A 13,007-nucleotide genomic window follows, 5' to 3' on the forward strand; every position below is an offset into this window, starting at 1 on the left:
CTTGATAACCCCAATTGTGCTCCAAATTTCTGTTGCTAGCGAGACGGTTGTTGAGTCTTGCCCCATTGTATGATCTTTCTTGCCACAGTTGTTAAGTGAATCACTGCAGTTAACTCAGTCAGATTTGGCTAAGGGAATCTGGCTTCCCCGTTGACTTCGCTTGTCAGTAGGTCATAAAGGGTGATCACACGTCAACCGTCATAAATATGAACCCAGTTGCCAAACATCCAAATTTCGATCATAGCAATAGCACTTAGATTTATATAAAGGTAAAGGTTCCCCTCGCACGTATGTGCTAATCGTTCCTGACTCTAGAGGGCGGTGCTCATCTCCATTTCAAAGCTGAAGAGCCAGCACTGTCCAATGACGTCTCCGTGGTCATGTGGCCGGCATGACTAAATGCTGAAAGCGCATGGAACACTGTTACCTTCCCACCAAAGGTGGTCCCTATTTTTCTACTTGCATTTTTTCATGCTTTGGAACTGCTCAATTGGCAGAACCTGGGACAAGTAACAGGAGCTCACTCCGTTACGCGGTGCTAGGGATTTCAACCGCCGAACTGCCAACCTTTTCTGATGGATAACCAGCTAGCCATACCCTTACTGGGATTTGAACCTGGGCTGTATTATATCTTAGGCAGGAGTCTTAGCCACTAAGCCACAGGCTCGCCTCCTTATCAGTTGAGCCAGGGAAATAGGTATGTATTTGTGTTACAACCCCTGGTATGCCTAAATATGGGAGGAAGGTCACTACTCCCTCTTTCTGTCCTTCGGCTCATCACAGAAGACCATGCAGGCAGAAAACCATATTTTTATTTTTAATGTTGCCTTTTTATATTTGTGTTGTATTTGTACTGATAAATAAATAAAAGGAGACTAGTATAGATCTATTTCGAGCTAATTAGCTCTCATCAGCTAGCCATACCCTTACTGGGATTTGAACCTGGGATACATACATACATACATATCCATAATTCCGTTAATCTGGGACTGGGTCCTCATCAACCTCGAGCTGGTCAGGATTGAACTCCTGGCTAGGGGCAGAGTTAGCAATACTGCATTCTAAGATTGGATGCCAATGAAAACCCCTGTTAAGGACTTGCTACCACTCATTCACCTGTGGCCTATCTGCGACCTGAAAGCTCTTTGCTGGAAGACCCTCTTCTAAAGCCTGACCCTCAGATGTAGTTACTCTCTTCCAGTAGAGCCTAATAGTGTGCTTCATAGGATGAGAATCAAAAAAGTGGTGTGGTGGCCTAGAGGTGGAGCTCTCACCTCACAATCAGGAGGCTGTGAGTTCAATCCTAGGTAGAGGCAGATATTTCTCTCTCTGGGCACGATGAGACTATATCTGCTGAATATAACTCTGCATTGGCGACAGGAAGGGCATCTGGCCAGTAAACACTCAGCTCCATTCAATTGCCTTGACTCCACCCCACAAGGGATTATGGGATCCTTAAAAGATTATGATGAGGATGAGGATCAAAAATACTAGGTTGTCACTTTCTTTAATGCTCTTCTGCTGTTATCAGTCTAGGGCAGGAGTTCCCAATCTCGGCAACTTTAAGACCTGTGGACTTCAACTCCCAGAATTCTCCAGCCAGCATGCCAAGATGGGGAGCCCCTAGTCTAGGGTAACACTTGGAGCCATGTTGATTAGAACCCAGAAATGATCTGTCTGGGATGTTCTTCACTGCAGCCTCCACTTCCAAGATCCCCTTGTGGTCTCCTCTCCATCCCTTCTTAGCTTCAGTGCCTTGGAAAACAAAAAGAACTGAGAAATTCTTAACAGGAATCTGCCCCACCTCCATCCAAGTGTCTTTTATCTACTGCGCAGTTGGGATAATAATTATTATTTATATTAGACCCGCCGCACCATCTGCTGAAAAAATAATCTATGCAAAGTGCTTGGAATAGATTTTAAAATTCTTAGGGGATGATTAATGTAAGAGTAGCAAGTTCTTTGAATAAATTTGTATTAATAATGAGTTATTGGGGGATTTTTCCCCCCCCCAAGCTCAAAGGACTGATATAGTAAAGAATTAACTACCATCATTTTAAACATGGCTTATAAATTAAGGTCCAGCTCACCTCTCTGGCAGGTCAGTTCGAGGCTGAGCTCCCAGGAATCTTTAAAAGGGCGTACAATTTTTTAAAAGATCTGCTCACGTTTGAACTCTCTAGTGTGCCTTTTTCCTCTGCGATGAATAGCAATGTGGATCTCAAGGATCACACTGTTTTGGGATTTATCCTACAACTCTATTATTAATGAAAGCACTTGTGCAAGAGCATCACTTAAGAGAATTGATGCTTTTGAAGTGTGGTGCTGGAGAAGCCTTGTGAGAATCCCTTGGACTGCAAGATCAAATCAGTCGATCCTGAAGGGTATCAACCTTGACCGTCCTTTGGAAGGACAGATACTGAAACTGAAGCTCCGATACTTTGGCCGCCAGATGAGAAGAGGGGACTCTTCGGAAAAGGCCCTGATGTTAGGAAAGATGGAAAGCAAAAGGAGAAGGGGACGGCAGAGGGATGAGATGGTTAGCTAGTATCATTGATTCAGGAATTTGGGAAGACTTAGGGAGACAGTGGAGGAGGGGGGGTGCTATGGTCCATAGGGTTGTGAAAAGCCAGACATTTACGGTAACAGATTTAACAGAGTCGGAAGGGACCTTCTAGATCATCTAGTCCAACCCTCCCCCTCCTCAAGCAGGACACCCTACACCATTTCTGACAATGGCAGTCCAATCAATTCTTGAAAGCCTCCAGTGATGAAGCTCCCACAACTTCCGAAGGCAACTTCTGTTCCATGGGTTGATTGCTCTGTCAGAAAATTCCTCCTTATATCCAGGTTGAATCTCTCCTTGATCAGTTTCCATCCATTATTCCTTGTCTGGCCTTCAGGTGCTTTGGAAAATAGTGTGACCCCCTCCTCTCTGTGGCAGCCCCTTAAATATCAGAAGACAGAGGGATTACTGGATAAAGGAAAATTAAATTAAATTAAGCCCAGACAACAGAGATGCTCTTAATAAACCAGGACCTGTGACTTGGGGTTAACCCTTTAGGGGTTTCTTTGCTCCAAAACAAGATGTTCGCTATTTGGGGGTGCTTCATGATCCAGAATTTGTACTCAGATAGCAACTGTGGTCAACACCTGGATTTGCATAATTATGATTAACAGACCAACTGATTAGATTGGCTATAGTTGTCCATAGCTTGGTCACATCCAACTTGACCAATGCAATGTGTTTTATGCAGGGCTTCTTAAAAGGGTCCATACATTATAAAGTCACAGCACCCAGGCTGTGACTTGAGATCAAATGCTGCCCATTAGAAAAATCTGAACAAGTTGCCAGTTGCTTACTGAGCACAATCTAAATTGTTGGTATTGACCTTTAAAGCCGTAAGTGGGAATTCTGGCTCGGGATATAATTCATGCTAATTTATGGAGATCCTACAATATTTAAATGAGCGCATTGGAAATGATAGACTACGAAGAACGCCAACCAATAGAAATGCAGTTGGTCTGAAAACTGCTGAAAGCTCTATTGGTATGACAGGTTTAAATGGTCAGGAGCAGGTAACAGCTAAAGTCAGCTAGCATGAAGTCCTAGAACAGCCCCACAAAAATGAAGTCGCTCTGGGAACTTCACCTTGCTGCCCGTTTTAAGTTTTCATCCCCAGCTCCTCACCCCCTATACAGTGTGATCTGAGGGAGTAAAAAAATGGAAACGGTGGGACCCGCCTAGTTATCTAAAATGTTGTCCATTCCTTGATTCTGGAGGAAATAAATCCACATCACCCTCAAGCCATTCCTTGTCTGCTGTGAGAATAGCAACTTCTAATTATTTTTTTTTTTTTGCTGTGTCAAAGGTAGTATTTGTCAGGCCTGCAGTTATATTCCTTTTTAGGATCTTTGGCCTGCCATACACTCTCTTATTTCATTATCCTGTTTCATTAGTGTAGTAATTGGGAGGGGGAATAAAAAGGAGTAGAATTGTGGAATGTGTTGTTGTCATTCCTTTCTAGAAGCCCAAGGTCATTTTTTGTCTCTGCACCTCTGCACATGACCGGAACCAGCTCGGTGGAGATGCCAGCGTGGCCAAAGAAGATTGGACCATGTGATGGATTTATGGGTGTGGGGATAAGATGATGAACTTTCAACTGGGTGGAATCCCAGGAAGCTTTTAGATTTGGGATTCCACAGTTTGTGCCAACATGTCTGTCTTATTAAATTGGAACTTTAAGGATAGCTCTGCCTTGGACTCTGATTTAATTCTGCATGATATTTGGAACGCTGACAGTATTTCTCATCTTCTGCCAGCACGACAAGTGTGTTATGAGCTGTCTTCTGTATTTAAATTTGTAGGAGAAACCTACTTTTCAATCAGCCAATGGATGCTTTTGTGGGCATTCTCCCTTCCTTCAAGATTCAGGGATGTCCAACCTTGGTAACTTTTAAGATCTGTGGAACTCCCAGCAAGCTGGCTGGGGAATTCTGGGTGTTCAAACCCACAGATCTTAAAGTTCCAAGGTTGGACATTCCTGTTCTAGTTACTGACCATCGCCCTCCATGACCATTTTGTTCTGGGTTGCTGGACTACTGAAATAACATTTTTTTTGGGGGGGAGGGAGTGCTCAATCAGCCCACCAGTGAACTGGGAGACATTTTTGGTGGGTTTTTTTTTAAACAATTGCTGATGCAGCAATGAAATGGCAGATATTTCCTTTCCTTTCTTTTGAAATTGATCCAATGAAAAGAAGATACTTGATCCAAGGTGTTTTTTTCAAGAGGCAACTGGGCTTTCTGGCTTTTCTTTGAAGACATTTCTCTTCTCATCCAAGAAGCTTCTTTCATTCTAACTAACTGGTGGGGAATAGAAGGATTTATATTCTTCCAGTCAGCTGGTCGTTAGCACTCAGGATCATTGAGGCCACTTGAGGGTGTCAAGATGGAAGCCATCTTTTGCATTGGGCCTTCAGGCCTGCCACATTTTCTACTGTGGGAAAATGGGAGGGGGGGATTATATAGAGTAGGGGAGATATATAGCCTAAATAACATTCCTTTCTCAGAGAGTCAAGGACACCTTGCCCTGCAGCTGCGATGGTGTGACTGGGAAGCGTCTCCAATTGGGACGGTGCCTGATTGGGCCATGTGACAGACATGTGGGTGCTGGGCAGGGACTTGGACTTTCACTTGGGTGGGGAAAACCTGGAAGCTTTCAGATTCGGGTTTTCCCAGATGTGCCAATATGACATCTCTAATAAAGTGGAGCTTTGAGGAAACTCAAGCCTCGGAGTCTTCTTTCGCTGGGGGTGTTACTTGGAAACCTGACATTAACCTGAATCTTCTTTAACAATTCTACCAGCTCCCCACGAACTCCGGGGTGCTGTCCGGGGTCCTGAGCCCCAAGCGTCAACCTGATCCTGGGCGGCTCGAAGACTCAGGGAAAATGAAGGAGAAAAAAATGACAGAGGGGTTATCTATACCCTCAGAATCACCTGAATTAGAGTGCAAAAGGGTGTGGAACCTTCTTGGAACCGCTGAAAGTGTTGAGTGCTTGCTTTTCTGGCACAGATGTTGTAGGTCAGGGGTCTCCAACCTCGACACCTTTACGACTTGTGAATTACGACTCCCAGAATTTGTCAGCCAGTCCACAAGTTGTAAAGTTGCCAAGGTTGGAGATCCCTGTCGTAGGTGAAGCAGGAGCAGAATCCAACAATCGGGGACATAATCACCAGCATCTGGACAGAGCAGCATTATTGTCAAAGCTTGACATCTGGACAGCTATTTCTCAAGCTCCCTTCCTTTCCAGCCAGCAGCTGTTAGCAGCAGAGGGACAAGCAGTTTAAGAGAGATGTTTGGAATTGTCCCCGGTCATTCATGTTGCAAAAAATAGTCAGTTAACAGCCTTTCACAAGCCAAGAACAAAACTTTGAATAAGGAGCCAAGAGACCGTATGCTGGAACCAAAACTTGGCCAACTTGCTGAGAAAACGGGTTAGGGTTAGGGTGAGCACACGGAGGGAATCCTTATCGCTCTAAGATAATAGACAAACAGGACTGGCTCCGACCGAAATGAACAAGAAAATAATCCCAAGGAAGGAAGATTGAAAGGACTGAGAGACTAACCAAGCTCTCCAAGTTACAAGGTTTGTACGATGGTGGTGAATGTTAAGGACTGATTTACAGAAAGGCACAGTGGGGGGTTCTGCCATCCTCTCTAGTGGGGGGCAAAATGGTGTCTGTGATTCCCTCACTGGTTTGCAATCGTTGAGTGCCTTCTTCAGCTGCTACATCCTTTCATGAATAATTGAACAATTCACTTTCTCAGCGGATTCATCCTTTCCCCTCCCCTCCCCTCCCCTCCATAGGTCCATCTCTGCTGCCTGGACCATCAGAAGGAGGGACCATCAGAGGGAGACAGGATGGCTTTCCTGAGAAAGGGCTTATTTGTCAAGCTATGATTTTGGTCCCAAATACAGAGCGTCCCCTTTCAGTGAAAATCCTCCTTTGCATTGAAAGCTCCTTTCCATTCAGGACTGGCTGTAACAAGGAAAGGAGAGCTCCTCCAGCGGCAGAGCTGTGGGGCATAGAGTGGCTTGAAATAGCCCTGCGGCATGATTTGACCCCCGTGCCCCTAATCTAGCAGAGCTCAGCCTTTCCGCAGCTAGGACACTCAAAACGACCACTTTGCAGGGGGGTTACTTTTGTTTTTGTTCTGTTAGCAAGTGAGTAATTTTTTTCTCGTGACGTTAAGAGCATCACTGATCCCTTTTCTGATGAAAATCAGGAAATCTCCATGGACTGCCAACCCTGCAAAGAGCCCACTCTTGTCCTGAACCATCTTGGTGACTTCAAGGAGAGTAGAAGGAGCTGCGCCTATTTTTTTGCCATCTCAGGTCTTGCTAAGATGCCCTGACTCCATCCAAGTGGAAGGAAACTGTTAAAAGAAGTTGGAAAAGAAAAAACCTGCGAGTTACCTGTCCTTTCCCTTCATCACCAAGCTATAAGCTTGCCATGAGTGGGGTTTCAATTTACCTGGGTATGTACAGGTACGCTGGGGAGGTTATTCCAAATTCTATCACAATCAGCCCTATAGTGTTAAGCAAGAGCGGCTGAGATCAAACCAATATTCCAGTATTTTTCGCACTATAAGACGCATTGGACCCTAAGACACACATTAACTTTAGAGGAGGAAAACAAGAAAAAAAATCTGCCTCTGCCTCCCAGCACCCATCTGGTATTCATCTGGTTAGTGTCCTTGCAGCAAACAGCAAACAGCCTGGCCAACTTCAGGATGTTATTGCAGCCCCAGCAGGTGACTTGCCGCCGGCAAACACTGAAGCCTTCGCTGCTGAGCAGCTGATTGGCGGTTGGATCAGCCTCCCGAAATACTGCCAATCAGCTGGTGCAAATAAGACGCACAGACATTTCCACTCACTTGGGGGAGTGAGGGTCTTATAGTGTGGAAAATTATGGTAATTTTCTGCCATGAAAAAAAGGCAAGAAAATGTGAGACTTCTTACCATCGTATTAACACTCCACCAAGCATGAATCGGGGTCTTTAAGGACAATCCACAGGTTCAAATGTATTCTGAAACTTTGAATTCTGGGTCCAGCTGTTTAAATGTAATTAGGACGGTATTTACTTTTTCTACTAATAGGAAGGTGGCAACATGAAGTATTCTACTTCCAGCCTTGGACTGATAAGTCCATTATTCAACCTGCGACCTTTTGCAGATTTCACTGGGAATCCCTTAATTTATCTCTCTCTCTCTCAATATATAATCAGATTTCAAATGAAGTCTTAGTTAGTGGAGTTAGCTGATTTTGAAAGATTACAAACAAATGTTATGTACGGTACATTAGACATTAACTAGACTCTCCAGTCTTAGAAGTAATGTACCTTATTACTGATTTCCAGGGGCAAACTGCAAAGCCCCATCTCCCCCTTATAAGCTGTCCAGCCAACGCTGGAGACGATGATGCTGGGTGCAACGGGCAAGACAGATCCAACGAGATTCTTCTTATGTTCTTACTCTTATGCTGAAAATCAAAAGACGCTAGAATCTTACAATGGAAAGTTAAATTTAGAACAAAGCATGTCAGCCTCCCTGCGGGATTTCACTTTGCCTGTTGCAACCGCGAAGGAATTCAAGAGACTCACACAAAGGTTTTGTCCATACAAATCACTTCTTGGGTTATTGTTCCAACCACATAGCACTAAACCAAAGTCAGAGAAAATATCAATAAAAAACTTCCACTAACACCGTTATTAACCATGTTATCAAACTGCAAAGAGTACCCAAATGAGCAGAGGAACCATATTGTAACTAAGCCCAGAGACTTGGGCTCTTGAGAGGTGGGGGTGGGGGTGGGATTGAGGGGAGGATGGGGGGAGAGCAGGGTGGGATTTGCATTTGTTCTCTTTTCACAACTCTGAAAGCAATGCTCAGCGCATTCCAAGGGATCTTTTAACAAGCTTCTGCAGCTGCTGCTACCTTTTCAGAAGCATGCTGGAATCTCAAAGGCCTCTTATGTCTCATACTCAGATGTAGACTATTTACCATTCGTCTCCTTCCCTGGTCAGCTGCCTGCCTTTTATGTGCCACTAGGACCCAATCTGGGATAGATACTGTATGTCAAATCAATAGCCATTCTTAGGTCTGCTCTGTTGCTGCCAAAGAAGCTGGAGGCTGCTGCTTCCCATCGTTCTCTTGCTTTTGGGAGTGAAAAAGAAACATAAGGACTAACTCATGGTGCCGTGAAGTTGGTGACAATAGAGCAAAGATCGCCACGCCCCTTTCTGCCTCCTTTTCCATCCCCAAGGCCTGAAAATACAAACTTATGGCAGACATGGGAGTGCTATAGAGTGCACCTTCCTATGCGGCCTTTCTATCTATAGAATCACTCGATTCCTAAGGAAACTATACTGGCTCACTGGAGAAGAATGACTTTAGCTCCAAACAAATCCCGGGCTGTTTGAGGGCAAAACTGATCCCCTTCGGATAATTCTCAGAGTGACGTGACATGTTAGCCTCCTCTGCCAAGCCTCGCACTTGGGGTAACAAAGATAAGGAAAGGGGAATTAAATCAAGAAACACCTTTCCAAACCAGGAATTTACCTCCCATCATTCCTGGCCACCATGGTGCCAGGTTGAAGGATGCTAAATAACAGCAGTGCCTGCTAGGACTTGTGTTCCTACAAACTCCCTCCTTTCCCCCACTTCTGGATCTATTGCTTGGTGCTGGGTATGAATTGCATTCCTTTGTCAGACAAAAGAGAAAGAAGGTACCTTTAGTCTATCCTAATTCATCAGGGTTTGGCAGCTGTCAAACTTGAGAAATGGTCTGGCTTGTACCCCCACTCCTAGGGATCTTCTTTCTCTGTGGCCTTCGTACCCTCCCACTCTTGCCTTCCTTTTTTTTCCAGTTTTTTGAGCAGAATATCAGAGTTTGCAGATTTACTAAAAAATATTCAGTGCTTATTTTGAGATTAAAAACAAACAGCTCTCCCCACAACACACATAATAAAAGGAGAAGAGAAAAGAAGAACCGTCCTTTCTCCAGATTTCTTCCCAAAATGGATTCTCTAGGAGTGCTTGACTGCACACGGAAACTTTTAGTCATCTATAAAAAGCAGTCTTGCTAAAAACACAACACCAGGGTTACAGGAACAACGGGGGGATTTTGACTCGGCCATTGGTTCCTCAGGATGGCTGAGAGGAAGAGTTAAGAATTCTCTATCAAAAACTACTGGGGTGGAAAAACCCATCGTGCTGCCTCAGGACAGGCAAAAAAACACATCACGGTTTATAGAAATGGAAGCATCTGAAAGGAAAATAAGGCTGGAGAAATTGGCTTGGAGGTCCTCTCCAGTCGCTACCTCCTCTAGACTCGCTTCTCCCAAGATGTCCACAGAGGAGAAAGGATGCAACCACTGGACAAGTCAAGCAGTCTTCACCTCATGTCCATGCTGATCGCGCAAGCCCACCAAGCCAGGCTTAATGGAGGGTTGGCTCTTCCTCTATTTCCTGGTTTAGTTGCTCTCCACGAGTTTAGCCAAGTCTTGTCTGAGCTCACTCAGCTCAAAGAGTTTCATGTCCATGATCTCTGTCAATTTGGCTACCTCCTGGTACATCTTCTCCCGTTCAGAAAGGGTCTCTGAGAGAGATCGTTCGGCCAAATGCAAGCGCCGCTCCAGCTCTGTGTTCTGTCTCTCTAGGTCCTAAAGAGAGAACAAAGAAGAGTCCTCAACCACCGTGGAAATCAAACATCCATGAGGTTGGAGAGACCTGGCTTGGGCACTCTTTGTAGAGGAAGCTGAGCTTCTTAGAGAGGCTCCCCCCCCCCCCCCACGGGCATCTCCTATATAAAAGGATTTCTGCTACAGTAGAAGTGAGAAAAGTTTTCCCTGTGGGAACCCATACAAAGTTGTGGTGTGCTAGAGGCATCTGATCTGGTATAAGGCAACTTCAATACAATACAATACAATACAATACAATACAATACAATACAATACAATACAATAGCAGAGTTGGAAGGGACCTTGGAGGTCTTCTAGTCCAACCCCCTACCTAGTTCAAACATTCATAAGCTGTGATTCAGACAAAGAACATAAACCAGAAGGTCAAGAGGAAAGTCTATGGAGATTCTCAGTCATCCGGGTCATGATTGTCCCAAAGGTGTTTTTTTCAAGAGGCAACTGGACTGGGTTTTCTTTGAAGTCATTTCACTTCTCATGCAAGAAGCTTCTTCAGCTTTGACTGGATGGTGGGGAATGGAAGGATTTATATTCCTTGCAGACAGCTGGTCATTTGCATCCTTTTAGAGAGTCGTTGAGGCCATTTGGAGGTTTATCTGTGTCCTCAGAGTCACCTGAGTAGTGCAAATGGGTGTGGAGAAGAGGTGGTATTCAGCAGGTTCTGACCAGTTCTGGAGAACCGGTAGCAGAAATTTTGAGTAGTTCGGAGAACTGCTAAGTACCACCTCTGATCAAGAGGGAATGGGGATTTTGCAGTAACCTTCCCCTGCCACGCCCACCAAGCCCACCAAGCCACACCCACAGAACCGGTAATAAAAAAATTTGAATCCCACCACTGGTGTGGAGCCTTCTTGGAACTGTTGAAAGGACCATGTTGTAGACTGGAGATAGATGATGTCATATCCCTCACCTTCTGTTGAGAGAGGGCTGTTTCAATTTTGATATAATACAATACAAAATACAATAGCAGAGTTGGAAGGGACCTTGGAGGTCTTCTAGTCCAACCCCCTGCCTAGGTAGGAAACCCTATACCGTTCCAGACAAATGGCTATCCAACATCTTCTTAAAGACTTCCAGTGTTGGGGCATTCACATCTTCTGGAGGCAACTTCTGTTCCACTGATTAATTGTTCTAACAGTCAGGAAATTTCTCCTCAGTTCTAAGTTGCTTCTCTCCTTGATTAGTTTCCACCCATTGCTTCTTGTCCTGCCCTCGGGTGCCTTGGAGAATAGTTTGACTCCTTCTTCTTTGTGGTCCTCTTTGATCCCACTTTCAAACCAGCAGTCCTCTCTGTCCAGAATATGGGCTTTGCTGTCTTCAAAAGAGTGGCCTTTGTCTTTTAAATGCAGATGGACGGCTGAATCCAGTTCTGATGGGTTTATTCTTCTATGTTGTGCCATGCGTTCATAAAGTGGTTGTTTTGTTTCCACAATGTACAGATCTGCACATGGCTCACTGCACTGTACTGCATATACCAGGGGTGTCCAAACTTGGGAACTTTAAGACTTGTGGACTTCAACTCCCAGAATTCCCCAGCCAGCCATGCTCTGGGAGTTGAAGTCCACAAGTCTTAAAGTTCCCAAGTTTGGACACCCCTGGTACATACCATGTTGCTCAGTTTGTGTCTGGGTGTTTTATCCTTGGGGTGGACAAGCTAGTGCAGAAGCTTGTCCACCCCAAGGATAAAACACCCAGACACAAACTGAGCAATGTGGTATATGCAATACAATGCAATGAGCGAGATGACAGATAAACCTGCAAAAACAAGAGAGCCTTAACAACTCTCTAAAGGATGCAAATGACCAGCTGTCTGCAAGGAGTATAAATCTGTCTATTCCCCACCATCCAGTCAGAGCTGAAGAAGCTTCTTGGATGAAAAGCGAAACGCCTTCAAAGAAAAATCAGAAAGTCCAGTTGCCCCTTGAAAAAGCACCTTTGGGTCAAGAAGAAAGAAAACCAGGAAGAAACAAAAAATGAAAGACATCAGAACTGCTGTCAACCCAAGCTGCTTGGTGGCAAAGAAACTACTGTATTTTTCGGATTATAAGACGCTCTGAAGTATAAGACGCACCTAGCTTTTGGGGAGGAAAACAAGAGAAAAATCTGTCTCTGCTTCCCAGCAATTTCCCTCCTTGCAACAAAGAAGCATGGACAATATACACTGTTTGTAGTGTTATATTTCACACTCTACTTGTCGTTAAAATCGATGTGCTTTCTGGAAGTATAGTTATTCTCTGCTGTTTAAAAGAATAGCACTTTTTAAAACAATAGCACTGGGCCTCTTCAGATTAGCATTTATTTTAAAAAGCTTCTTCATTTTGTTAAATTGTCTAGAATAATAAAGCAGTCTTTTAAAAAATAAGTCTCATAATTTGAACATTCTATACGCATTTATAGTTGATGATTTACCTCCTTGCAGCAAACAGCCTGATTAGCACAAGAAAAAAAAATCTGCCTCCCAGCAATTTGCCTCCTGGAGCAAACAGCACGTTTCACTTTCAATTCCTCCCCATCATCAGCTGTTTCAGGCTGTGGGGGTTGCTATAGCCTATTGAAGCCTCCGCAAGCCCCGTTTGCTGCAAAGAGGTAAATTGCTGGGAGGCAGAGGCCAAAGGGTTGGGGCTGGTGGCTGGGTGGGGCTACATTCAGTGTATAGGACGCACCCAAATTTTCACCCTCTTTTAGGGGAAGGGAAAGGTGGGGTACCCCATACAGGTGTTTTGCCATGTCCTCCCTTGGAC

General features: G+C 44.6%; 1 protein-coding gene across 3 annotated transcripts in view; it reads right to left on the bottom strand.

Moving 5' to 3' along the window:
• Positions 1-8,193: 8,193 nt before the first annotated feature.
• HOMER3 (homer scaffold protein 3) overlaps positions 8,194-13,007 on the bottom strand; it is a 48,912-nt gene continuing 44,098 nt past the window's right edge. For all 3 annotated transcript variants that reach the window (XM_081959934.1, XM_081959933.1, XM_081959932.1), the window contains one exon: positions 8,194-10,230. In XM_081959934.1, coding sequence (XP_081816060.1) covers positions 10,042-10,230 — 189 coding nt within the window. In that variant the 3' untranslated portion in view covers positions 8,194-10,041. The remainder of the gene's footprint in view (positions 10,231-13,007) is intronic.

The sequence above is a fragment of the Natrix helvetica genome, assembly GCF_964273705.1.
Source record: "Natrix helvetica genome assembly, chromosome: 1".
Taxonomy (NCBI): domain Eukaryota; kingdom Metazoa; phylum Chordata; class Lepidosauria; order Squamata; family Natricidae; genus Natrix; species Natrix helvetica.